At 42.4% G+C, this 25,773-nt stretch overlaps 1 protein-coding gene across 5 annotated transcripts in view; it reads left to right on the top strand.

Annotated features, from left to right (window-relative positions):
* Nucleotides 1-25,773, top strand: part of IFT25 (intraflagellar transport 25) — a 75,132-nt gene that overhangs the window by 21,452 nt on the left and 27,907 nt on the right. For 3 of the 5 annotated variants that reach the window (XM_061411890.1, XM_061411893.1, XM_061411892.1), the window contains exons 4-7: nt 2,870-2,976; nt 4,726-4,794; nt 9,931-9,974; nt 12,393-12,592. In XM_061411890.1, coding sequence (XP_061267874.1) covers nt 2,870-2,976; nt 4,726-4,794; nt 9,931-9,974; nt 12,393-12,506 — 334 coding nt within the window. In that variant the 3' untranslated portion in view covers nt 12,507-12,592. Of the gene's footprint in view, nt 1-2,869; nt 2,977-4,725; nt 4,795-9,930; nt 9,975-12,392; nt 12,593-18,541; nt 22,515-25,773 lie in introns of those variants that run through there. The other 2 variants (XM_061411894.1, XM_061411891.1) reach the window with 2 other exon arrangements.

Genomic DNA, 25,773 nt, shown 5'->3' on the forward strand with positions numbered 1-25,773 from the left:
CAAGAGTCTTCTCCAGCACCACAGTTCAAAGGCATCAATTCTTTGGTGCTCAGCCTTTTTTTTTTGTCTAGCTCTCTACTCTGTCCATTTGTCCCACCCTCTAAAGTGGAAAGAACTTTTTAAAAAAATGAGAAAATACTTAGTAGACACTTCACAAAAGAAACTGTACGAATGACCAGAAAGCAGATGAAAACGGGCTTAGCATCATTTGTCATCAGGTGACAAATTAATACCATAATTAATACCATAGTCAGACACCATTTCACATCCAGTAGAATAGCTAAGAAGCCTGACAACAGAATATTGGCAAGAATGTGGAACAACTAGAATTCCCTTACATTTCTGTTAGGAATGTAAAATGGCATAACCACTTTGGAAGTCTGACATTTTCTTATAAAATTAAATATCAGTTCAGTTCAGTCACTCAGTCGTGTCCGACTCTTCATGACCCCATGAATTGCAGCACGCCAGGCCTCCCTGTCCATCACCAACTCCTGGAGTTCACTCAAACTCACGTCCATCAAGTCGGTGATGCCATCCAGCCATCTCATCCTCTGTCGTCCTCTTCTCCTCCTGCACCCAATCCCTCCCAACATCAGGGTCTTTTCCAATGAGTCAATTCTTCACATCAGGTGGCCAAAGTATTGGAGTTTCTGCTTCAGCATCAGTCCTTCCAATGAACACTCAGGACTGATCTCCTTTAGGATGGACTGGTTGGATCTCCTTGCAGTCTAAGGGACTCTCAAGAGTCTTCTCCAACACCACAGTTCAAAAGCATCAATTCTTCAGCACTCAGCTTTCTTCACAGTCCAACTCTCACATCCATACCTGACCACTGGAAAAACCATATAGCCTTGACTAGATGGACCTTTGTTAGCAAAGTAATGTCTCTGCTTTTGAATATGCTATCTAGGTTGGTCATAACTTTCCTTCCAAGGAGTAAGCGTCTTTTAATTTCATGGCTGCAGTCACCATCTGCAGTGATTTTGGAGCCCCCAAAAATAAAGTCTGACACTTTTTCCACTGTTTGCCCATCTATTTCCCATGAAGTGATGGGACCGGATGCCATGATCTTCGTTTTCTGAATGTTGAGCTTTAAGCCAACTTTTTCACTCTCCATTTTCACTTCCATCAAGAGGCTTTTTAGTTCCTCTTCACTTTCTGCCGTAAGGGTGGTGTCATCTGCATATCTGAGGTTATTGATATTTCTCCTGGCGATCTTGATTCCAGCTTGTGCTTCTTCCAGCCCAGCGTTTCTCATATTGTACTCTCCATATAAGTTAAATAAGCAGGGTGACAATATATAGCCTTGACGTACTCCTTTTCCTATTTGGAACCAGTCTGTTGTTCCATGTCCAGTATGACTCAGCAATTCCACTCCTACTAATTATCCAAGAGAAATGAAAACATTTCCACAAAAACACCTGTATAAGAATGTTTATAGTTTTATTCATAATGGTAAAAAACTGAAAACAATTCAAATATTCAACAAAAGTATCAAGCAGGAGACTTTCCTGGTGGTCCAGTGGTTAAGAATCCACCTTACAATTCAGGGGATACTGGTTCAATCCCTGGTCCAGGAAGAACCCATATGCCATGGGGCAACTAAGCCCATGCACCACAACAACTGAGCCTGCATTCTGGAGCCTGCAAGTCACAACTGCTGAGCCCACATGCAGCAACTGCTGAGGCCCACACACCCTGGAGCCCATGATCTGCAACAAGAAAAGCCACTGCAATGAGAAACCCATACAGTGCAACTAGAGAAAGCCCCTGCACAGCAACAAAGACTCAGTGCAGCCAAAAATAAATAAATAAATAAATATTTTTAAATCAAACAAAAATATATAAACAAATTATAGCATAGTCTGTGGTAATAAGACTCAGAGCAGTGGTTGCCTAAGGGAGGTAGGGATTGTCTGGAGAGAAAGAGAAAGGATATGTCTAGCATAATGGAAGTGTTCTTTATCTTGATTAGGCTATTATTTACCTTGATGTATTGGTTACATAAGCATATACATTTATCAAAATGCATTTGTACATTAAGAGAAATTTCACTGTAGGTAAATTTTACCTCCAAAAAAGAAGTAAAAAACCTTATATAATTAAAGAAATGATTATTTATATAGTCAATACTGTAAGTGTGTGTGTATGTGTGTATAATTTTTTTATATTATATAACTAACACTTGAGTGCATGTTTTAATATTTTTTCAACAAGCATCTGTTGTGTATTTACTGTTGGTCAGCCATTGTGATAGTTGCTGGGGATGTAAAGGTAAGAGAAAGTAATGGACTTAAAGAAGGCATGGCTGGAGTAATAAAAATATGTGAAAAAAGTGCTAATATAAACTGGATGCTGTTTATGAGGTGAGTGCAAAGGAGGGAGAAAGTGATTGTGATTTGGTGGGCTTGGAGAGATGTGACCAAAAAGTGAATAAACTTTTGCAAGGGAAGAAAGGCTTCCACAGAGGCATGAGTCTGCATGACGTGTTTGCAGAATTTTAATCGGTCCAATGTGACTACAGTAATAAGAGATGATATCATGATGGGGGACAGTATACTTAATGATGGGACCAGATTGTACAGGATCATTAAATGCCATACTAAGGAGTTTAGATTTATAGGCAATAAGGGATCACTAAGATTTTAGACAAGAGTGACATCAATTCCATGTTTTAAAGAATATATCTGGTGGTTGTAAAGAATTGTTAAAGTTGGGGAGAGATTAGAGGCAGAATAAACAGGAAGGGATTGTAAGAATCCAATGGTGGTTTATTTTTTTTTAGTACTTATTCACTAGGATTTGTGATTAAGCATTTCTAAACATTTAGCTGTTCTTTTCTGTTTTTCTTTAAAATTAACAATAGAAATCCAGAAACTTTTTGGACCACCACAGGAATGTTTCCCCAAGAGTTCATTATATGTTTTCACAAGCATGTGAGGATTGAAAAGCTTGTAATCCAGAGTTACTTTGGTAAGCATGATATTTTCATTTCATTTCATTAATTTTCATCTTTCAGTTTTTCCATAGGCAGAATGCACATATGTAAACTTTTGGCAAAACACTGATTTTTTTTACAGCATGGAATCAAGTTTTATTGCTGGGGTTGATGGGTGGAGAGTATGGGTTAACTGTCTCGAGCACAGTTAGCTTCTCTGAAACTGCGAATTTGAAACCCTTCCAAAGTACGTAATAATTTCCATGCAGTTTTCTACGTGAAAGCCTTTGGCAAAAGACCCTGTGATGAATTTAAGAAGCCAGCTTGCCAGAACGCTAGGTTTCTTCACATCTTTATTCCAGATTTTTTTGGCTAGGGGTTCTCTGTCAAATTCTTTCTGAAAATCTGACAACCCTGATTATTTACATTTGGTAACTTTGATTCTTTTATTAATGTGGCCATTTTCTGAGGGATTTAGGAAGAATATCTTCCACTAAAACTAGGATGGAAGATAGTCTTCCACTAGGATGGAAGACTATCTTCCATCCTAATCGTGTTTTATGTTTTTTTTAAGGACAGAGTATATCAGGCAAAATCATGGTAGGAAACAGGATACATCCCAGGTGGCTCAAATGAAGAAACATTATTGATGGGACCACTTATACAGAATTATGGCCTGGGTTAAGGGAACAAGCTAGGGATGCTGAGACACCCAGAAACTGGCTATAGCAGTAAGCCATTACCTCCCTGGGCCAAAGGAGGAAAATAGTATTTGCTGGAGAAGGAAATGGCAACCCACTCCAGTGTTCTTGCCTGGAGAATGCCAGGGACGGGGGAGCCTGGTGGGCTGCCGTCTGTGGGGTCGCACAGAGTTGGACACGACTGAAGCGATTTAGCAGCAGCAGCAAGGAGAACTGGAGCGTGTACAAAAGGGCCCTGCCCAATAGGAGCTGTAACCAGGGAGGAGCATAACCACTGCCAAAGACAGGACACTGAAGCAGGAAGGGAGTAGAGAAAACACAACCTGCTTTCAGTTCCCTGCTGCCCTTCAGTTTCCTCCCAGTCCCTACCGTTGGCCAGATCCAGTCAGTAGGCAGTGGGAAAGTAAGTCCAGGAGGTTCGGTCCCCAGGGGTCCTCCCTCAGGGTGCAGAGCAGAGAAGAATGGATTTGGAGCGAAGGGAACTGCTTTAGGGGTAAAGGAGAAAAGAAAACCAATGCAGAAGGAAGATGTTGCATTCTCTCTTCTCTCATTAATTATGAAGGCTCTGGAGTTGGACCTAAACTTTGAATTCTAGTTCTGCTAGCTCTGTAGCATTGAACATTTTGCTTGACTTCTGTAAGTTGTCTGATTTCTTTAAGCCTGTTTTCTCAGCATTAAAGCAGGTTAATAATACCTTTCTCCTAAGGTTGACGTCAAGAGTGAATGAATATGTCTGACATAGTAGTTTCTGCATAAAGTTTTATGATCAAGACCACTAATAGTGTTATTTACCAGTGTACCAAAAAAAAAAAAGAAAGAAACAAAAACAAACCAGATGGTACCAAACTCAAAAAGGCTCTGTTAGCTTTGTGTTATATGCTTGCAAACACTTGTAACAGTTACCCAGACTGTACTTTACCATAGGGATTTATGGAAAAACGGTGAGTGATTTTCCTGATCCCAGTACTTTGTGCGTTCCCACTAATGCCTGCCGGTCTTAGACAGAGGGAAGAAGAAATCAAGAGACAGCAACATAGAATTACAGAGATAATTAACACTATTTTTGTTTATTTACAATGTTAGTGCGGACCTTGAGGATTGAAAAGAGTACTTCTAAAGAGCCAGTTGATTTTGAGCAATGGATTGAAAGAGGTATGTGCTTGGTTCACCAGCATTATTTTGATCATGAGAGGGTAGAGAATTGTGTTTTACTCTATATTTCCAGTTGTGCTTCATTTTGGTGAAAAAAGGTGGCCTGAATGATTCTTGTGACATATTTAGATAAACCTAGAAAAACTCAAATTTGAATACTAAGATGATTCTTCACTTCCTGGTTATGTAATTGTTAACATGTTACTTAATTTTTCTGAGTTTCAGAATCCTTATCTGAAAAATAGAGATGATATCACCATTTAAAGTTTTTGTGAACACAGTGTCTGGCATATGGTAGACAAGCAATAAATATTAGTTTTTAATCTTTCCTTCTTTCCTGATTAGTGGTATTATTTAAATATTATTGGCAGAATTGGTAGCCTCTCATAAAAGACAGCATGTTGCCTTCATGTGTCTATCTGTTCCTTCCCAAAATACCATGAAAATAATAATAAAGGAGTAAAATGAGTCATAAACCTACAGGGGCAAAAAATAAAAATAAACAGGGAACCAGGAATTCAGAACAGATGTGTGAGGTCAATATATGGAAGAAAGGAAACAGTTGGAGGAGTAGTAACTTCTGTAGCAGAATTGAGTAGATTATAACCTCAGTACCTGGCAAGGAAGTTTATCTAATAGAATCTCAGGAACTTGAAGGCAAAGGTACCATGAAAAGTTTGAATGAGGCATGGACAAGAAAAGTGATTGGTGGAACATCTATTTACAAAGTATAAAAGACTTTAGGTACCTTCCTCCCACAAACTACTCCCAAGAGTGACTAGGAACTTTGAATGTTGAGCCTCAGGACTCAGGGAGACCAGTCATAGTAAAGAGAATGAGTGAGACATGGAGTGGAAAACAGGGGATTGAAGTGGAAACCTATATAATAAATAGTGGGAACTCTGGCCTCCTTCCTATGGTCTGCCCAGCAACCAGAAATACAGCCCCAGCCAGGAGATTGGAGGATTCATCTTTGGAGAAACTGAATGGTCCCAAAAGATGTGTGGATACAGAGTAAGGCTAGTTCATTCCTGGTCACTCTATGGAAATCTGGTAGTCAGTGAGTCTGGCTCATGTACTGTTTTCCAGTGATCTATTCATAAGTAACAAAACATAGCCCCAAATCACCAAACATATGGTAAAGACCTAGATATAATCAGGCCTTTACTTCTAACTCCATCTGTAGGAAAAGAGGGTAGAAAACAAATGAAATCACAAGGGGGCACTATGAGAAAATGTGGGACATTTTATGATACAACTGACGTGGTCTCTTCAGTAAGTCAATGGTGTGGGGGGAAAATGTGTGTGTGGGAGACAAAGAAGTTCAAGATTAAAAGAGGCTTAATTCTGGTTTGAATAAACCAACCATAAAAAGACATTTAAGGGGACAATGGGGACCTTTGATGGGGTAGGAAATAGCAACCCACTCCAGTATTCTTGCTTGGAAAATTCCATGGACAGAGGAGCCTAGCAGGCTACAGTCCGTGGGGTTGTGAAGTATCGAAAACAACTGAGTGACTGAGCAGGCACGCATGGGGACCTTTAAATATATACTAGGTATATGATATTAAACAACAGAATGGGAAAGACTAGGGATCTCTACAAGAAATCAGAGATACCAAAGGAACATTTCATGCAAAGATGGGCTCGATAAAGGACAGAAATGGTATGGACCTAACAGAAGCAGAAGATATTAAGAAGAGATGGCAAGAATACACAGAAGAACTGTACAAAACAGATCTTCATGACCCAGATAATCACGATGGTGTGATTACTGACCTAGAGCCAGACATCCTGGAATGTGAAGTCAAGTGGGCCTTAGAAAGCATCACTATGAACAAAGCTAGTGGAGGTGATGAAATTCCAGTTGAGCTATTCCAAATCCTGAAAGATGATGCTGTGAAAGTGCTGCACTCAATATGCCAGCAAATTTGGAAAACTCAGCAGTGGCCACAGGACTGGGAAAGGTCAGTTTTCATTCCAATCCCAAAGAAAGGCAATGCCAAAGAATGCTCAAACTACAGCACAATTGCACTCATCTCACACGCTAGTAAAGTAATGCTCAAAATTCTCCAAGCCAGGCTTCAGCAATATGTGAACCGTGAACTTGCCCATGTTCAAGCTGGTTTTAGAAAAGGCAGAGGAACCAGAGATCAAATTGCCAACATCCGCTGGATCATGGAAAAAGCAAGAGAGTTCCAGAAAAACATCTATTTCTGCTTTATTGACTATGCCAAAGCCTTTGACTGTGTGGATCACAATAAACTGTGGAAAATTCTGAAAGAGATGGGAATACCAGACCACCTGATCTGCCTCTTGAGAAATTTGTATGCAGGTCAGGAAGCAACAGTTAGAACTGGACATGGAACAACAGACTGGTTCCAAATAGGAAAAGGAGTTCATCAAGGCTGTATATTGTCACCCTGTTTATTTAACTTCTATGCAGAGTACATCATGAGAAACGCTGGACTGGAAGAAACACAAACTGGAATCAAGATTGCCAGGAGAAATATCAATAACCTCAGATATGCAGATGACACCACCCTTATGGCAGAAAGTGAAGAGGAACTAAAAAGCCTCTTGATGGAAGTGAAAGTGGAGAGTGAAAAAGTTGGCTTAAAGCTCAACATTCAGAAAATGAAGATCATGGCATCCGGTCCCATTACTTCATGGGAAATAGATGGGGAAACAGTGTCAGACTTTATTTTTCTGGGCTCCAAAATCACTGCAGATGGTGACTGCAGCCATGAAATTAAAAGACACTTACTCTTTGGAAGGAAAGTTACGACCAACCTAGATAGCATATTCAAAAGCAGAGACATTACTTTGCCAACAAAGGTTCGTCTAGTCAAGGCTATGGTTTTTCCTGTGATCAAGTATGGATGTGAGAGTTGGACTGTGAAGAAGGCTGAGCGCCGAAGAATTGATGCTTTTGAACTGTGGTGTTGGAGAAGACTCTTGAGAGTCCCTTGACTGCAAGGAGATCCAACCAGTCCATTCTGAAGGAGATCAGCCCTGGGATTTCTTTGGAAGGAATGATGCTAAGGCTGAAACTCCAGTACTTTGGCCACCTGAAGCGAAGAGTTGACTCGTTGGAAAAGACTCTGATGCTGGGGGAGGGATTGGGGGCAAGAGGAGAAGGGGACGGCAGAGGATGAGATGGCTGGATGGCATCACTGACTCGATGGACGTGAGTCTGAGTGAACTCCGGGAGTTAGTGATGGACAGGGAGGCCTGGCATGCTGCGATTCATGGGGTTGCAAAGAGTCGGACACGACTGAGGGACTAATCTGATCTGATCTGATCTGATCTCTGATATGATTATTAAAGCATTTTTAAATTGTCATATGATAGTGGCATTGTAGTTACAAAAGAAAACATTCTTCTTTAGAGATGGATAATCAAATATTTAAAGGTGAAATACCATGATGTCTCAAACTTTCTTTAAAATACCTTGGCAAAAATAATTAGATAAACCAAGTATGGTGAAATGCTAATAATTGTGAATTCAAGACAGTGGGTAAATAGAGTGATATCCTGTCTTTTTTATGTATATTTGAGATTTTTCAATTTTTCATAATTAAAACTAAGCAAATGAAAGAAGAAGTTACTAATTTCTAGTGGAGGAGGAGTTGTATAAGAAAGAAAATGTGTCATAATTTATTACTTATTTCAGCAGTAAATAACATATAGACAATGATGTAGCCATCAAGTATTGATTTCAAAATTGAGAGGATGGCAGGAAGGAAAATTTGTAGGAAGAGGAGGAAGAGAATACTGGTCCAAGAGATATAAATTTTCACCTACTATAATATAAAGTCAGTAAAAAATGGATAAATCAAGAAAAGGATCATGAAATATATTATAATTCCAGAAAAAATAACTTAAATATTTACCTCTGGGGAACAGGATTGGAGGAAACGGGGTCAAGCAGGGGACTGCTATTTTGTATTACCTCAGAGAAAGGTTAGGAAACAGAAAGAAAGTCATCCATAATCTTACTTCCCAGAGACTTCCCTTTTTGTACTGTCTGCCTTTTAAAATTAGGTACACTGTTTTGATATTAGAGCTTCCCTGGTAGCTCAGGTGGTAAAGAATCCACCAGGAGTCCCTGGTTCAATTCCTGGGTTAGGAAGATCCGCTGGAGAAGGGATGGGCTACCCACTCCAGTATTCTTGGGCTTCCCTGGTGGCTCCGCTGGTAAAGAATTCACCAGCAATGCAGGAGACCTGGGTTCAATCCCTGGGTTGGGAAGAGCCCCTGGAGAAGGGAAAGGCTACCCTCTCCAGTATTCTGGCCTGGAGAATTCCATGGACTGTATGGTCCATGGGGTCGCAAAGAGTCGGACACAACTGAGCAACTTTCACTTTTCACATTTTGATATAAGTAAAATTACTTTCTAAATAATATCAATATTATTTTTTTAAGTTGTGAATTTCTTTTTTAGAACTTTTTATTTTTTATTGGGGTGTAGCTGGTTAACAATGTTGTGGTAGTTTCAAGTGAACAGCCATACATACACATGCATCCCTTTTCCCCCAAACTGCCCTCCCATCCAGGCTGCCATATAACAATAATGTGAATATTATTATATCAATGAAATATTTCATCTTTCCAAAAGAATGTTTGATATGATTAACTCATGACCAAATAAGTTAATCTGTCCTAAAATCACACTGGTACTAGTAAAGGTTTTCTGAAGCACGGTACCAGAAAAGATCAATTCATGGGTGGTATAACTCAGCATCATAGTGAAACTTCATTGTGAGAAACTGAGCCCTAATCAGTACCCATGAGAATGGTGAGACAGCCTCTCAGGCCTGCAGTTACTGTTAGTAACTTGATCCTTTAAAAGGACTTTCATATTTTATTAATTCTTCACTTGATATTCCTTTACTATAATTTATATTTACTTTTATTTATACTCACTGAGATATTTTATAGCTCATATATAGTTTAGCTTTTATATCTTTTTATCAAATATCTCTATTTTTATATTGGATTTTATATACCAAAATACTGGTATATCTGGTCTAACTAAAATTTTATCAAATATCACGTTTTGCTGAAAATAAATTTCAATATATCCTGATGCAGTTTGAGCCCTACCTCAATTCTGTTAAATTTGTGTTTTAGATCTAGTACATACAGAGGGGCAGCTTCAAAATGAAGAAATTTTGGTAAGTAAATATACTTTGAAGATATATACATTATCTTTGGCCAGCACAATGTATTTAAATTTTAAACCTATCTCCATAATCATAAAATTACTAAATACCCTCGTAATATTGTAGGTTCTGTGTCTGACCAACCAATAGAGGCAGTTATTCTCAGAAATATTATGATCTAAATATAGCTTTCATAAGTTAGGCTCTTTTCTGTCATAGACAGGATGACAGCCAAGATAAAACAGAATTCACTTTTATTATTTTGTTTGTTCATTTATTTTGAAGTATTTATTTACTTTCATTTCATTCTGTAGTCCTTATGGAATAGGAATCAAAACAGGTCGAGATGCCAAAATTGGATGTTAATTTAAGCATGAAGGGACAGGGAGATTCAGATAAGGGAGCTGGAGCATAGGATCAGCAACAAATAAGCCAAAGAGAGACGAGGTGAAAAGGGAACCAGCATTTTCTGACAGCATTCCACTGGGCTTTGCTTGTCAAGTGAGATGAATGGCCGCTGCCGCTGCCGGGGAAGCTGCTGCCTCATCACGAGTTCCTCTGTCCCCAGCTTGTCAGGCCCTGGTTTTAAACAAACACAAACAGTTAAACAACCGAGAATGTGTTTAAGGTAGTAGTGCTTATTAAGATTTCTCTCTATAAGGGTTAAAGAGGTACCTTGTCCGTTAAGTTTCATTCTTCACAATTTACTGGCAGCTGCTATGAAATCAGTGTTTCAAAAGATTCTGTAGTGTTTGGATCCTATTAATTGTCTTCTCTACCACCCAGTTGTCGTGCCCAGTGACTGGGGAGGCCATTCGTGCGTGTTAAGTCACTTCAGTCGTGTCCAGCTCTGTGCAACCCTATGGACTATAGACCCCGCCAGGCTCCGTGGTCCATGGGGATTCTCTAGGCAAGACTACTAGAGTGGGTTGCTATGCCCTCCTCCAGGGGATCTTCCCAACCCAGGGATCAAACCCGTGTCTCTTACGTCTGCTTGCATGGCACTCGGGTTCTTTACCACTAGCACCAGCTGGGAAGCCCAAGGAGGCCAGTAGGGAACAGAAAAATGATTAATTAGATTGAATTTTATCTTCCTGTTTTTCTCCATATTGTTTCATTGATTATGGTTAGTAAGCGTCTGCTAAGGATTTTGTTTCAGGAGTCATTGTGTGTCAGGGAGGGTGGCCGCATCATAGAACTTTCGGAGAAGAGTAAGGGGGAATGGAGCCTTCCCTGGGGGCTCAGTGGTCAAGAATGCACCTGCAATGCAGGAAAGGCAGATTCGATCCCTGGGTCAGGAAGATCCCCTGGAGAAGAAAATGGCAACCCACTGCAGTATTCTTGCCTGGGAAATCCCATGGACAGAGGAGCCTGGCGGGCTACAGTCCATGGGGGTCAAAAGAAGAGCTGGACATGACTTAGCAGCTAAACAACAACAACGAGGGGAGAATGGAAGGCAGTATATCACCCATAGTTTAGCACCCTGTCAAAACAGCCTTTGCTGTACTCATTTTCTTCTAATTGTCAACCACATGTGTTACATAGTTACAATAGTGTACATGAAAAACTTTGTATTTTTTTTATTTAATGTTATATCAAATGCTTCATAATTATGATTTAAAAATTAAATGTATTCAGATAGAGGTTAACTGATTTCTTTTTTCCTCCCTCTGTCATTATAACTCCTACTACAGGGGACATCTTATGCCTGTTCCTGCTATCATGGTGTTCATGTTTTTAGTTATTTTCTAAAATTAAATTTCAAGAAATGGAAATACTGGGTCCATGGGTGTAGACATATTTATAGTAGTAGTAGTACCAGTAGTTTAGCCTCTAAGTTGTGTCCAACTCTTATGACCCCATGGACTGTAGCCTGCCAGGCACCTCTGTCCATGGGATTCTCCAGGCAAGAATGCTGGAGTGGATTGCCATTTCCTTCTCCAGGGGAATCTTCCTGACCTAGGAATTGAACCCAGGTCTCCTGCACTGCAGGCAGATCCTTTACCAACTGAGCTACGAGGGAAGCCTATAGACATATTTATAGCTTCTTACATATATTGCCAAATTGCTTTTCAGAGAAAATATATAAATATAAAAGTATAATAATGTTTTAGGGTAGTGTATTTTGAGGCATCATCCAACAAATGAAATCTTTTATCATGAAAAATACTTTAAAAATTAATCAGAATTGTACAGTGCAGTTTTTTGCTCCACCTGCATTCTTCCTCAAACCAAGGCTGATGTTTGGCTATTACATATCAGAACAGCCATATTGTTATATGTGGCTGGCTTCTCTTCTGAACATTATATCTTATAAATCATTATATACTTATAATATCATTCTTGTGTCAAACCCTTTCATCTGCTAACTGCTTGTTTAGCAGTTAACTAGAATTGCTAAATCATCTGTATTTATTTTTTCCCTTACAGGCACGTGATGGCCACGTCACTTACTTGAGATTCATTATTGTGTCAGCCTTTGATCATTTTGCATCTGTGCATAGTGTTTCTGCAGAGGGAGTAGCAGTCTCAAATCTTTCTTAGTAATTATAATATACCCATGCACTATTTTTTAACAGTATATTTATTTAAACATGAAGTTGTCATTATTAAAGGAATTTGTATCAGTCTGTTTCAGTTTTATCTTTCCCTTCAGCATTTTCTAGGAATTTGGTTCATCAGACAGCAGTGATGACCAACATGTAGGTCATAAGAAAGCGTTTGCAAAAAAAAAAAGCTTTTGTTTCAGTGTACAGCTTAACCAAGTACATGACTACATGGAAACAACTGGCATACACTGTGACTCCACAGCATCTAACATGCTACCCTTTGGCTATCAGTGCATTAATTTTTAAATTTACTGATTGATGTAAAGGGCTAAATGAAAAATATGGACACTAAACAACATACGAGTTCAAAAAAGAGAAAACATTTATGGGAACATTTCCTTGAGGTCATGGAATTTGAGTTGGGCCCTGTAGGACAAATCATTTTATTTTTTTTCTTTTAATTTTATTTTCTCTTGATTTGAAGACTTCAGAGAAGAGTTAGGAAACATAATCTTATTTCCCCAAGGCAACCATTATTGATATTATTTGATTTGTTTTTTTTACATTTTGAGGAGGTAAGAAACAAGATAGGACATTGTGTGGAGATACAAGACATCTCTGAATGTATCTTTTTATACAACTTGAAATAAAAATGTAAATAATATAGCCAAAAGTTAAAATGACAAAGCAATTCTAAAATGTTGGAAATAAATAGAAAGGCATTAACCTACATTTATTACAATTGATTGACTCAGAAAAAAAATGGCATTGGAATATAGTATTTTATCTGTGCAGCCCATATTAGTTTCCTATGGCTTCTGTAATACAGTACCACAAACTTGGTGGTTTAAAACAATAAAAAGTTATTCTCTCACTGTTCTGGAGACTAGAAGTCAGAAATAAAGGTATTGGCAGGGTTTGTTTCTATTGGAGTTTTTGAAGAAGATTATATTCTTTGCCTTTCTCTTAATTTCTGGTGTTGCTGGCAATCCTTGGTATTCCTTGACTTGTGGCACCATAGCTCCAGTTTCTGCCTCTATCATCATATGCCATTCTTTCTGTGTTTCTTTGTATCATCTTCCCTCAATGCGTATATTTTTCTGTGTCTTCTCTTCTTATAAGGACAACATCATGTTGAACTAAAAACCCTTGCTGCTGCTGCTAAGTTGCTTCAGTCGTGTCTGACTCTGTGCGACCCCATAGATGGCAGCCCACCAGGCTCTGCCATCCCTGGGATTCTCCAGGCAAGAACACTGGAGTGGGCTGCCATTTCCCTCTCCAATGCAGGAAAGTGAAAAGTGAAAGTGAAGTCGCTCAGTCGTGTCTGACTCCCAGCGACCCCATGGACTTCAGCCTACCAGGCTCCTCCACCCATGGGATTTTCCAGGCAAGAGTACTGGAGTGGGGTGCCATTGCCTTCTCCAAAAGACCCTTACTCCAGTATTATCTTAACTAATTACATCTGCTGTGACTTTCCAATCAGATTGCTTTCACAGGTACAAGGGGGTTATAGACCTTTCAAAGCTCTTTTCTCTCTCCCACAATGACCAGCAGTGATGTTTTTCTACACAGTAACTACTTCATCATTCTGGGTCTGGGAGTGAGACTGATGATAACAGGTAGTAGAGCTCTCAGTCAATCCGAGGTAGACATATAGAAGGATAGATAAATCTTCATTTAGTTTGGGAGTAGGGTGGGGGTTGCTGCATCACGCCACTTGCAGAATTTTAGTTCCCTGACCAGGGACCAAACCTGGGCACCCTTCAGTGGAAGGCCAGAGTCCTAACCTACTGGACTGTAGGGAGTTCACAAACCAATGATATTTTGGAGTTGCTCTTTACCCCAGCATAACCTGGCATATCCTGACTGATAATACAGACAAATGTAGAATATAGCTCATCCTAGAGGACAAGTGCGGAGAAGGCGATGGCACCCCACTCCAGTACTCTTGCCTGGAGAATCCCAGGGATGGGGGAGCTTGGTGGGCTGCTGTCTATGGGGTTGCACAGAGTCAGACACGACTGAAGCGACTTAGCAGCAGCAGCAGCAGCAGCAGCAGAGGACAAGTGACCTGGTTTCCTCGACAAGTCAGTGATGCAAAAAATGTTAATTAAGGAAGGGGGTCCACTCTAGATTGAAAGAGATATAAGAGGACCCCAAAATACATGCCTTGTATAAATCTTATTTGGATGCTAATATGAGCAAACTAATTGAAAAAAAAAAAAAGACATTTTAAAGATAATTGGGAAAATCTGCTTATGGATTGGGTAGTATTCATTTGCTTTTGCATGGATTAAGTGTGATCCTGGCTTTAAGATTATGTAAGAGAAGGCCCATATTTTTCAGAGATACATTTAGTAGATTCAGATACAAGTATGTAGGTTTATTACATGGTATCTGGGCTTTGCTTTAAAATAATTGAGCATTTTTTTTTATAGGAGAAAAGTTTAGTTGAAGCAAATGAGCAGTAAGTTGGTGGATCTGGGTTATGGATACACAGGGCTTCGTTGTACTAGTCTCTCTAATGTATGCTTGGAATTCTTCATAATAAACAAAAATAAATAATGCCACAGATGATATCTTTGTGCAAAAATCTTTGCCTAACCCTCAGATGATCTTTTTTTAGAAGAGATTCCCAGAAGGGAACTAGTCAAAGTCAAGAATAGTTCTAAGGGGCTTCCCTGGTGGCTCAGTGGTAAAGTATCCACCTGCAATGCAGGAGACCTGGGTTTGATCCCTGGGTTGGGAAGATCCCCTGGAGAAGGGAGTGGTAACCCACTCCAGTATTCTTGCCTGGAGAATCCCATGGACAGAAGGGCCTGCGGGTTACAGTCCGTAATGTTGCAAAGAGTCGGACATGAACTGAACTAAGAATGCATGCGTGCACTGGTGGTTCAGTGGTGAACAATCCACCTTGCAATGCAAGGGATACCAGTTCAATGCCTGGTCCAGGAAGATCCCACATGCTGAAGAGCAACTAAGCCCACTCCCCACAACTACTGAAGCCCCTTTCGCCTAGAGCCTGTGCTCCATAACAAGAGAAGCCACTGCAACGAGAAGACCACCCACTGCAATGAAGAGTAGCCCCTGCCTGTCATAACTAGAGAAAGCTCATGCGTAGCAACAAAAATCCACTACAGCAAAAATAATAAATGAATAAATCTTTTTTTTAAAGAAAAGTTTTAAGGCTTTAGATATTTTCTGATAATTTGCTTACCAAGATTTGTTGCACAGATTTACTCTTGGAAAGGTTACTTTTAGATAAATGGAGGAAGGTAGAAAAAGTACTTCAATAGTGACGTTGGTGCCATCAGAGACATGAAGGTGTATATACAGAGAGATGAATGTATATATCTGACTGGGGCAAAGAAGCCTGAAATGGTACATTACAGCCAGATCACAGAGAGCCTTTAATGCTTTCAGATATTTTCCTGATAATCCTGGAGCCATTTAAGGTTTTTGAAAAGGGAGGTAACCTAGAGCAATTGTGTTCATGTTCAATAAAATGAAACACTGAGGATCTTCTTTTTCCCAAACTTCCTAAACTGGAATGTCAATAAGTCTTCATTTAAGGAACACTGCATTAAGGCTTACAGATCACTGGAAGGGATTTCTAGAAGTTATCTGAATGATCTCTTTGGCACAGGCCTACTAAATGATCTTTAAGTCTTTTTTCTCTGTTTCTCTCCTGTGAATGCAGGGAAAGTATAGTGCTTGTAATACCACTTCATGATATTTGAAAACCGCATCCTTTAACCTTTATTTTCCTAGGCTTCAAAAACTCATTTTCACTTGAGAAAACCACTCTCTTAAGTCTCAAGCAGTAGATAGACCAATATGTGGCTTTATCTTTTCTGTTTTTCACTGCTGAACCCTACTGTAGGAAAGGGGCAATTGGCCAAGATGGCCAATTCAGGCTCTCTCACCCCATGTCCTCTTGCTCTCTCCCCACCTTTTGTAAATAATGACTTTACATGGTTACGTAACAGCTGCACATGTGCATATAAGCACCACCTGAAAAGCTGTTGAGTTGTGTTGCAGTGCATTAGCCACAAGAGAATAAAGCATGTCTGCCTTGCTGCAAATGAAGCATGTCTGCAGTTCCTACAGCTCCTCGCATCTTCTTCCAGGTTCTTCTTATCTGCGTCCTAGCTCGCGCCTTGCCTAGCCTGGGTTCAGTGATCAGTGAGACAATTGGCAGAGTCGGCAGGGTTCCCAGCATGTAGGGGAGCCCGAGGCTCCAATGGAAGGAGGAAGCCAGTGGCCACCACATAGCACTTGGTACCCGGGGGCCGGGGTCCTCTTGGCATGGGCCCCGGTGGAAGACTGGGAGGTGGTGGACAGGCCACTGGATAGCACTAAAAAAGCATTACAAGCAGTGAATTCCCATTTGCTGGACAAGGCAGCATGGACTGCTGCTGGCACCATAGTGTGGGTATTCCTGACTGCCCTGAAGGTGAATATGAATCGTGCCCTACATGATGCCATGCAGGTCCATGATGTGCAGAGACGCTTGGAAGAGCTAGAGCAATGTATATTGACATAAAGCAAGAAGGGCGTGGCCTTGAAGAACCCAGTGTTTCTGACAGTGAAGTGATAAGGGATAGTAATGATGAAGTTATGAGACTGAGAAACGTTATGAGATTGTGGGTTCCCGCTTTTTAGCAAGGCCTATTGTGCAGCAGGTAGGCTGTGAAGAAGGCTGAGCACCGAAGAATTGATGCTTTTGAACTGTGATGTGGGAGAAGACTCTTGAGAGTCCCTTGACTGCAAGGAGATCCAACCAGTCCATTATGAAGGAGATCACCCTGGGATTTCTTTGGAAGGAATGATGATAAAGCTGAAACTCCAGTACTTTGGCCACCTCATGTGAAGAGTTGATTCATTGGAAAAGACTCTGATGCTGGGAGGGATTGGGGGCAAGAGGAGAAGGGGACGACAGAGGATGAGATGGCTGGATGGCATCACTGACTCGATGCAGGTGAGTCTGAGTGAACTCTGGGAGATGGTGATGGACAGGGAGGCCTGGCGTGCTGCGATTCACAGGGTTGCAAAGAGTCGGACACGACTGAGCGACTGATCTGATCTGATGGTGCAGCAGAAGGATGGGGCCAACAAGGCACAGAAGCCCCGGGAGGCCTCAGACATCAAGGAGGCCAAAGAGAAGAGGAGCGGCACTGACTCTGCAGCCAGGACAAAGTCCAGGAAGACCAGCTAGGAGCAAGGACCAACCCCGGTGGAGAAAATGAAGAAAGGAAAGAGGGAAAGTGAAACCACAGTGGAGAGTGGAGAGTTTAGAGCTGGATCAGGGCCTGCTGAACCCACCCCTGCAGAGCCCCGAGTAGTCCACAAAGTCTGCAGACAGCCAGAAATGACACTCAGACAGCAAGTGAAGTGCAGGAAATACAAGGACCTGGGCTTCACGTGGTGGATGATGATGGGGAAACTATCCCAGTGCTTGGAGTCAGCCGGACATCTGCCCTCTCAGCTCCTACACTGGCCTGGCAGGTGGAGGAGCCTCCAGATGACAAGTGTTTTACAGGTGGTGTGCGAGACGCCATTTTGAGCACTGTCTCATCCATCTCTTTTGGTTCCTTAACTGCTACCTCAATGGTGGCAAGTTTGGGAGAAGTAGAGGGACGGTGGCAGGCAAAGGGGATTAGAAGTGTGAAGACCCTGATTGGGGGGCTGGCTGGTAAAGGCCCCATCCGGGTTATGTGGATGAAAAAATGTGGGCTGATTTGTTGGCAGCGGGAGTTGACAGAAATAAAATTGATAAACAGCCCAATGCTCTGCTCCTAGAGCTATGGGAGGCAACTGAGACTGGAACAGCAGTTTGCCAAGTTTGGGAAGCGCCCACAGCAAGAGATACAAGCAGTTCAGTTAGAAGATTACATGGCACCCAAGGGTGTTCCTTCAGAACTGTAAAGGCTGTGACCTTACTTTTGGAAACTGGATGGCTCCCTGTATGGAGGTATACAGTGAAGTCTGTGTCATTTGATGTGCTACTAACCTCTGATTCTCTTGCAGATTTAGAACAGTATGCAGCAGAGCTTATAAAGCATTTGGAATCATGTGGGCGGGCTGTGAACGCTGCAAAAATCTCTTTGAAGGGGTAGGCCCAACGCCTGTGGGAGGTCTTGCGGGTCTTTAATGAGAAACCCCTCAGGGATGGAGTTGCCCCTGTGGAGGCTGTCCTGCTTCTCGTCACTGCACCTAAACAGCTGCAAGTAACAACAGACATTTTGATAAAGCCTGGATACAGAACCAAAGGTAATATCCTGCTGCCAGCTCCAACTGGGATTTCACAAGGACGGATGGTGGACTTGACTCGGCCATGGAAGATAAAGGCACTTCGCATGCATTGGATGGCTTTTCTAGCCCCATGGGGGCAAGGATTGCAACATGAGTTCCAGGTTGTACCCTGGGTGATGAGTGCCTGGCCCCTTTGTGTTCAAGTCACCTGTCCAGTACCTGGCGTTGGTTTTTTCTATGTACTGGGGAATGTAACTGTTGTTGTAGCATCTACTGCTGTTGCAGAATGGGGGTATGTAACTGTTTGTTGTAGCCTTTACTGCTGTTACAGGATGTAGTTCCACCGGTCAGTGTTACTCACCATGGGAATATCTCCAAAGGTGATCTGCGTTTAGATTGTAAGGCAAGAGGCCCTGAAGGAGTGGAATGTAGGGAAGGGGCAATTAGCCAAGATGGTGCTGGTCAGGCTGTCTCACCCCATGTCCTCTCGCCCCACGTTTTGGAAATAATGACTTTACATAGTTATGTAACGGCTGAGGCCATTTATAACACTGTGCATGTGCATCATGACCTATATAAGCACCACCTGAAAAGCTGTTGAGTTGCGTTGTGGTGTGTTAGCACAAGGGGATAAAGCATGTCTGCTTTGCTGCTGTGAATAAAGAATGTTTGCAGTTTAAGAAAGTGTCTTAATGGTAGTAAGGAAGGAACATCAACAACCTCCTATATGCAGATGATACCAGCCAACTCATTGGAAAAGACTCTGAGGCTGGGAAAGTTAGAAGGCAGGAGGAGAAGGGGATGACAGAGGACAAGATGGTTGGATGGAATCACCGACTCAATGGACATGAATTTGAGCAATCTCTGGGAGATGGTGAAGGACACGGAGGCCTGACTGCAGTCCATGGGGTTGCAAAGAGCTGGACACGACTGAATAACTGAACAGCAGCAACAGCCACTGTAATGGCAGGAAGCAAAGAGGAACTAAAGAGCCTCTTGATGAAGGTGAAAGAGGAGAGTGAAAAAGCTGGCTTAAAACTCAACTTTCAAAAAACTAAGATCATGGCATCAGGTCCCATCACTTCATGGTCAATAGATGGTGAAAAAGTGGGGAAAGTGGCAGATTTTACTTTCTTGGGCTCCAAAGTCACTGCAGACAGTGACTGCAGCCGTGAAATTAAAAGAGGCTTGCTCCTTGGAAGGAAAGCTATGACGAAGCTAGACAGCATACTAAAGAGCAGAGACATCACTTTGCTCACAAAGGTCCAAATAGTCAAAGCTGTGATTTTTCAGGTAGTCAAAAATGGATGTGAGAGCTGGACCATAAAGAAGGCTGAGCACCAAAGAACTGATGCTTTGGAATCGTGGTGCTGGAGAAGACTTGAGAGTCCATTGGATAGCAAGGAGATCAAACTAGTCAATCCTAAAGGAAATCAATCCTGAACATTCATGAAGGACTGATGCTGAAGCCCCAAACTTTGGCTACCTGACGTGAAGACCCTCATGCTAGGAAGATTGAGGGCAGGAGGAGAAGGGGGCGATAAAGGGTAAGATCACAGACTGCCTATGTATGACATGAGTTTGAGCAAACTCAGGGAGATAGTGAAGGACAAGGAAGCCTGGCGTACTGCAGTCCATGGGGTCACAAAGAGTCTGACAAGACTTGGTGATCGAACAAGAAGTTCCTTATAGGTTCTATCTCCAAATACAGTCACATTGGGACTTATGGCTTCAACATCTGAAGGGGGTTGCACAATTAAGTTCAGGTGGTGAGAAGGCAGCCATAGCAGTGTGACTGAAGGGGATTTCTAGGAGTCCCGTTGCAAAGGAAACAACCAACTTAATGAGAGCATTCAAGACAACTAATGTAAATCAAAGTTTCAGGTTGCCCTAGCCTACTACTCCTCCTTCTGTATGTTTCAACCAACAACTAGCCCTATTAAAGAAGAGTAATCTGAAAAGTCCCAGAAGCGGATTGCTTTAGGTCTGGGTCTCTAGAAATAGAGCTTTAGAGAGGAATTCGATTTCCTGAGAGAGCACTCTCAGGAAGTGGGATAGATCATGGGAGAAAGTTAACCAAAGACGGTTTTGGTTGAAGTCTGGCCTCAGCCTGAGCCCACAAGGAGCTCTAGAGCGTGAATGACACCAGAGAGGTATGCTTCCCACCCTTGAGGCAAGGGACCAGGCCTTTGTGCTCTCAAATCCTTCAGTCAATGGCCATGGGCCACCCGCAGGGGAACATAACCTCTCAGGCATTGCTGAGTAAAGAAGCTTCTGTCACTTAGGGCAGTTCTCAGGAGAAGCAACACCTGAGCCATTAGCTGCCAATATCACAGTAGCTGGCATATAGATATATATATTTGGAAAAGAAATCTCGGCAGAACACCAATAACATTTATTACAGCAGGACTTCTCAAAGTGTGGTCCCTGAAACAGCAACCTCCTCCTTTTCTGAAACTTGTTAGAAATGCAAATTCCCTAGCCCAACTCCAGATCTATGGAATCAGAAACTCTGATGGTGTGACCCTTGAATCCGTATTTTGACAAGCCTTCCAGGTGTTTTTGATGCATGTCTAAGTTTGGGGTCGCTAAGAGTCAGACACGACTGAGCGACTTCACTTTCACTTTTCATTTTCATGCATTGGAGAAGGAAATGGCGACCCACTCCAGTGTTCTTGCCTGGAGGATCCCAGGGATGGAGAAGCCTGGTGGGCTGCCGTCTATGGGGTCGCACAGAGTCGGACATGACTGAAGCGACTTAGCAGTAGCAGCAGCAGCAGTGCTCTAGGGACCTATGACTAGAAACTGTGAAACAAAAAGAGGGGAGGGGGCCAGAAAAATAAGGCAGTTACAGAGCATTCATTGCAAGAGAACTTACACAAAGAGTACATCAAGGATGGAGACCCATAGTTACCTCTCAAATAAGAAAAAAAAAACTCAAAAAAGAGATATAAAGATTTCAAGAAAAAAAGAAGTCACAGAAGATGGAAAGTGATCTGGCAGAGCTAAGAAAAGACATGGAAGAGAACAAGAAAATTGATTCAGAAGTGAAAGCCCTGTAAGAAGCAAAGGGATGATGATGGTAATTGTAGCCGTCAGTGTTCAATTAGGAAAACTGAAATCAGTCTAGATACAGAGTGAAAGCAGGGAGGGAAATAATGCATGGAATCTGTTACAAAGGTATTGAAATGGCTGAGAAAACAAAGAGAAGATAGAAGTGTCACCCAGAGTGGGAGCCCGTGGGCCACACTCACTGTTGACCAGTGGGAGCAGCATCACTGCATCTAAGTAGAAGCCACTCTGCCATGGCTGGGGATCCCAAAGCAACTGCTGTGCACAGCGTCCTGCAATTCCTACAGCAAGAAGTGGAGAAAATGACTTCTCCCTTCTGTTCACCGTTAATCTCCATCAGGGCTTCCCATCTGCAGAACCTGACTGGAATGCAATGTTCAGGCCTCCAGCTCCTGAAATCCAGAGGACAGTGGAGAGAGTCAGAGCCAAGCCATATCTGGAGCAATAATAAACCCAACTTAAGGAGAATTGGGATCAGAGGAAAGAGCTTGAGAAAAATCACAGCATGGAATTGGAAAGAACAAAGATTTTAAAAGTTATGGAAAAGATAATAGTTATGGAAGAAACAAAGGACCCAACATACCCATCATTGTAGTCCCTAAGATAATGGACAAAATGTAACAGGAAAGATGTTCAAAGCAATAAAAGATGTCCCTGAAATTTAAAAAATAAGAAATTTAAGATCAAAAGAAGTTTTTGTATTTACCTTAGTCTGTTCAAGCTACTGTAACAAAAATACCATAGACTGGGGTGGCCTAGAGACAACAGAGACAGGCTTGCCTGCTGGCTTGGTGGTAAAGAATCCGCCTGCCGGTGCAGGAGATGTGGATTCTATCCCTGGGTCGGGAAGATCCCCTGGAGGAGGAAATGGCAACCCACTCCAGTATTCTTGCCTGGAGAATTGCATGGAGAGAGCAGCCTGGCGGGCTGCAGTTCATGGTGTTGCAAAGAGTCCGACACAACTGAGCAACTGAGCACACACATAGTTGACAGAAAGTTATTTCCTACAGTTCTGGAGGCTGAAAGTCTGAAATTAGGGTATCAGCAAGGTTGCATAAGGGCCCTTTTCTTATATCCTCAGATGGTGGAAGAGGGCAAACCAGCTCACAGGAGCCTCTTTTATAAGGGCACTAATCCCATTCATGAAGACTCCCCTCTCACGACCTAATCACCTCCCAAAGGCCCCACCTCCTGCCACTATCACACTGGGCCGTAAGGTTCGGATATGGATTCTGAGGGGACACAAACATTCAGACCGCAGCAGTATTCCAAGGAAAGTTTGACATAGAACAATCAACACTGGACTAGGTCTTGGTGAAGTTACTGAACTTCAAACAGGAAGAAAGAATCTGACAAGTTTCCAGGTAGAATGAAGACAATTAAGTGCCAAGGGAAATAAATTAGGCTGATCTCAGACTTTTCCTCTCCTGCCTGCTAGACAACTGTAAAACAATGTCCACAAATCTCTGAGGAAAAAGAACTAAAACCTAAGATTCTGAAGCCCAGCCGGTATCCTCCAGGTTTAAAGGACAGCAGTGGGTAATTAGCAGAGAAGGCAATGGCACCCCACTCCAGTACTCTTGTCTGGAAAATCCCGTGGATGGAGGAGCCTGGTAGGCTGCAGTCCATGGGGTTGCTAAGAGTCAGACATGACTGAGCGACTTCACTTTCACTTTTCACTTTCATGCATTGGAGAAGGAAATGGCCACTCACTCCAGTGTTCTTGCCTGGAGAATCCCAGGTCCCGGGAGCCTGGTGGGCTGCCGTCTTTGGGGTCGCACAGAGTCGGACACGACTGAAACGACTTAGCAGCAGCAGCAGCAGCAGCAGCAGCAGTGGGTCATTAGAGGCATGTAGGACTTCAGGGAATACAGAATCCACATGCCCTTCTTCAGAAAACTGCATACTTGAGACTTTGAATGATGCAACCTATATGGCCGATTGGGTATCCTGGACTCCTTCCTCAATCAAACATGCTGGATAAAATATTTCAATACACCATTGGAAACTAATGGCTGAGTTTACCAGAAATAAAGTTGTCTGTGGCCAGGAGCAATTGAGAGTCTGACTCTGGGCAGGTGAATAAACATTAAAGTCACTGGGCCTCTCCAAGGGCATCTGCCAATTTCTGAGTCGGAGCCTGGGTTTCCTGGGCCTCCTGCCAGGCCCATAAGGCCAGTCTTGCAGCAGCTAGAACGCAAGCTAGAATGGGCGGTAGGCTCAGAGTCATACATAAAGCCAGGTACCACAGAGGGCATCACCCTTAGAGCAGGGGTCCCCAGCCTCTGGGATCTAATGTCTGATGATCTGAGGTGAAGCTGATGTAATAATAATAGAAACAAAGTCCACAATAAATGTAATGTTCTTGAATCATCCTGAAACCATCCCCCCAACTCCCAGTCCGTGGAAAAATTGTCTTCCATGAAACTGGTCTCCAGTGCCAAAAAGGCTGGGGACCGCTAGGGGGCTTAGAGAACAGTGGGCTAAAGGTGAATCTTCCCCTTGAAAGCAGACAAATAGGTGGTTTTGAAAAATCTTCTTCAAATCTGTTGATATTCTGAATGCAACCTGTACTTGGAGTGAAACAGGATATACTAACAAGCTTCTTTTACTTTACTCGTACTTTCCAACGCTAGTCAAGCAGAGACAGTTCATTCTTGGTATCCAGACCCAGAGAGGTCACCTTCTAAGAGAAAAGACCTTTCTTCATCATAAATTAAAACTGAGCTCAAACCTTTTGCAGTCTCCTGGGCAGGTTTTTTCCCCACCTTTGCCCACATTGTTTTGTCCGCTTTAATGCTATTCTCCCTTCTCATGTTCTTTGGGCTCACATCCCAGATTATAGACTTCCTGGGCATCTTTGAAGACCAAGCTCAAAGGTCACTACTTCCACAAAGCTTTCCTAGAGGCACCCAGCTCAGACAGACTGCTTTCTCCTCTGTGCTCTCTGAGCTTTAGCCTTTCCCTCAGCTCTAACCTGGGCTTTCCTGGTAGCTGGTAAAGAATCTGCCTGCAATGCAGGAGATCCCGGTTCAATTCCTGAATTGGGAAGATCTGCTAGAGAAGGAATAGGCAACCCACTCCAGTATTCTTGGGTCCCTGGCAGCTCAGATGGTAAAGAATCTGCCTGCAATTCGGGAGGCCTGGGTTTGATCCCTGGGTTGGGAAATGCCCTGGAGGAGAGCATGGAAACCTGCTCCAGTATTCTTGCCTGAAGAATCCCCATGGACAGAGGGGTTGCAAAGAGTCGGACACGACTAAGCGACTAAGCACAACTCAGTACAACTCTAACCCGTCATATTTGACCTTGAATTATGGTTATTGCAGTGTATGTCCACCCCCGTCCCCCCTGCCCTCTTTGTCATCTTTGCATTGTCTCTCAGCACTCAGAGAAGAAATCAGGGCTCAATTAATGTCTGAAGCATTATATCGAGGAAAATTTAATTGGATTGTTTGGGATCTATTTTAGCTTTCTGTAAACTCCTCTGTTCCAGCTACTATTATTTGTTTAAAACTGAGAGATTTCTAGGCGTTTATAGGTGTGAGTTGAAGGACCACCTGAAAAGTGATTCAGAGGAGCACAGCTTTATACTCTGCCTCTTTTTGTGGAATTTAGTGCTTAGGAAGGGCTTCCCTGATGGTTCAGCATTAACGAATCTGCCTGCAATGCAGGAGCCTTGGGTTTGATCCCTGGGTCAGGAAGATTCCCTGGAGGAGGAATGGCAACCCACTCCAGTATTCTTGCCTGGAAGAAAACCCCATGGACAGAGGAGGCTGGCAGGCTACAGTCCTTGGGGTCACACAGAATCAAATACCACTGAGAGACTAAGCAACACTGCTTACAAAAAAGGACAGTGCTCAGCTGTGCTTTATACCCACTGTTTCACAGCTACCTGTCCTCTGTATCCTCTTACAAACTCACACCAGTATCGGTC

Source organism: Bos javanicus, chromosome 3 (genome assembly GCF_032452875.1).
Source record: "Bos javanicus breed banteng chromosome 3, ARS-OSU_banteng_1.0, whole genome shotgun sequence".
Lineage (NCBI taxonomy): Eukaryota > Metazoa > Chordata > Mammalia > Artiodactyla > Bovidae > Bos > Bos javanicus.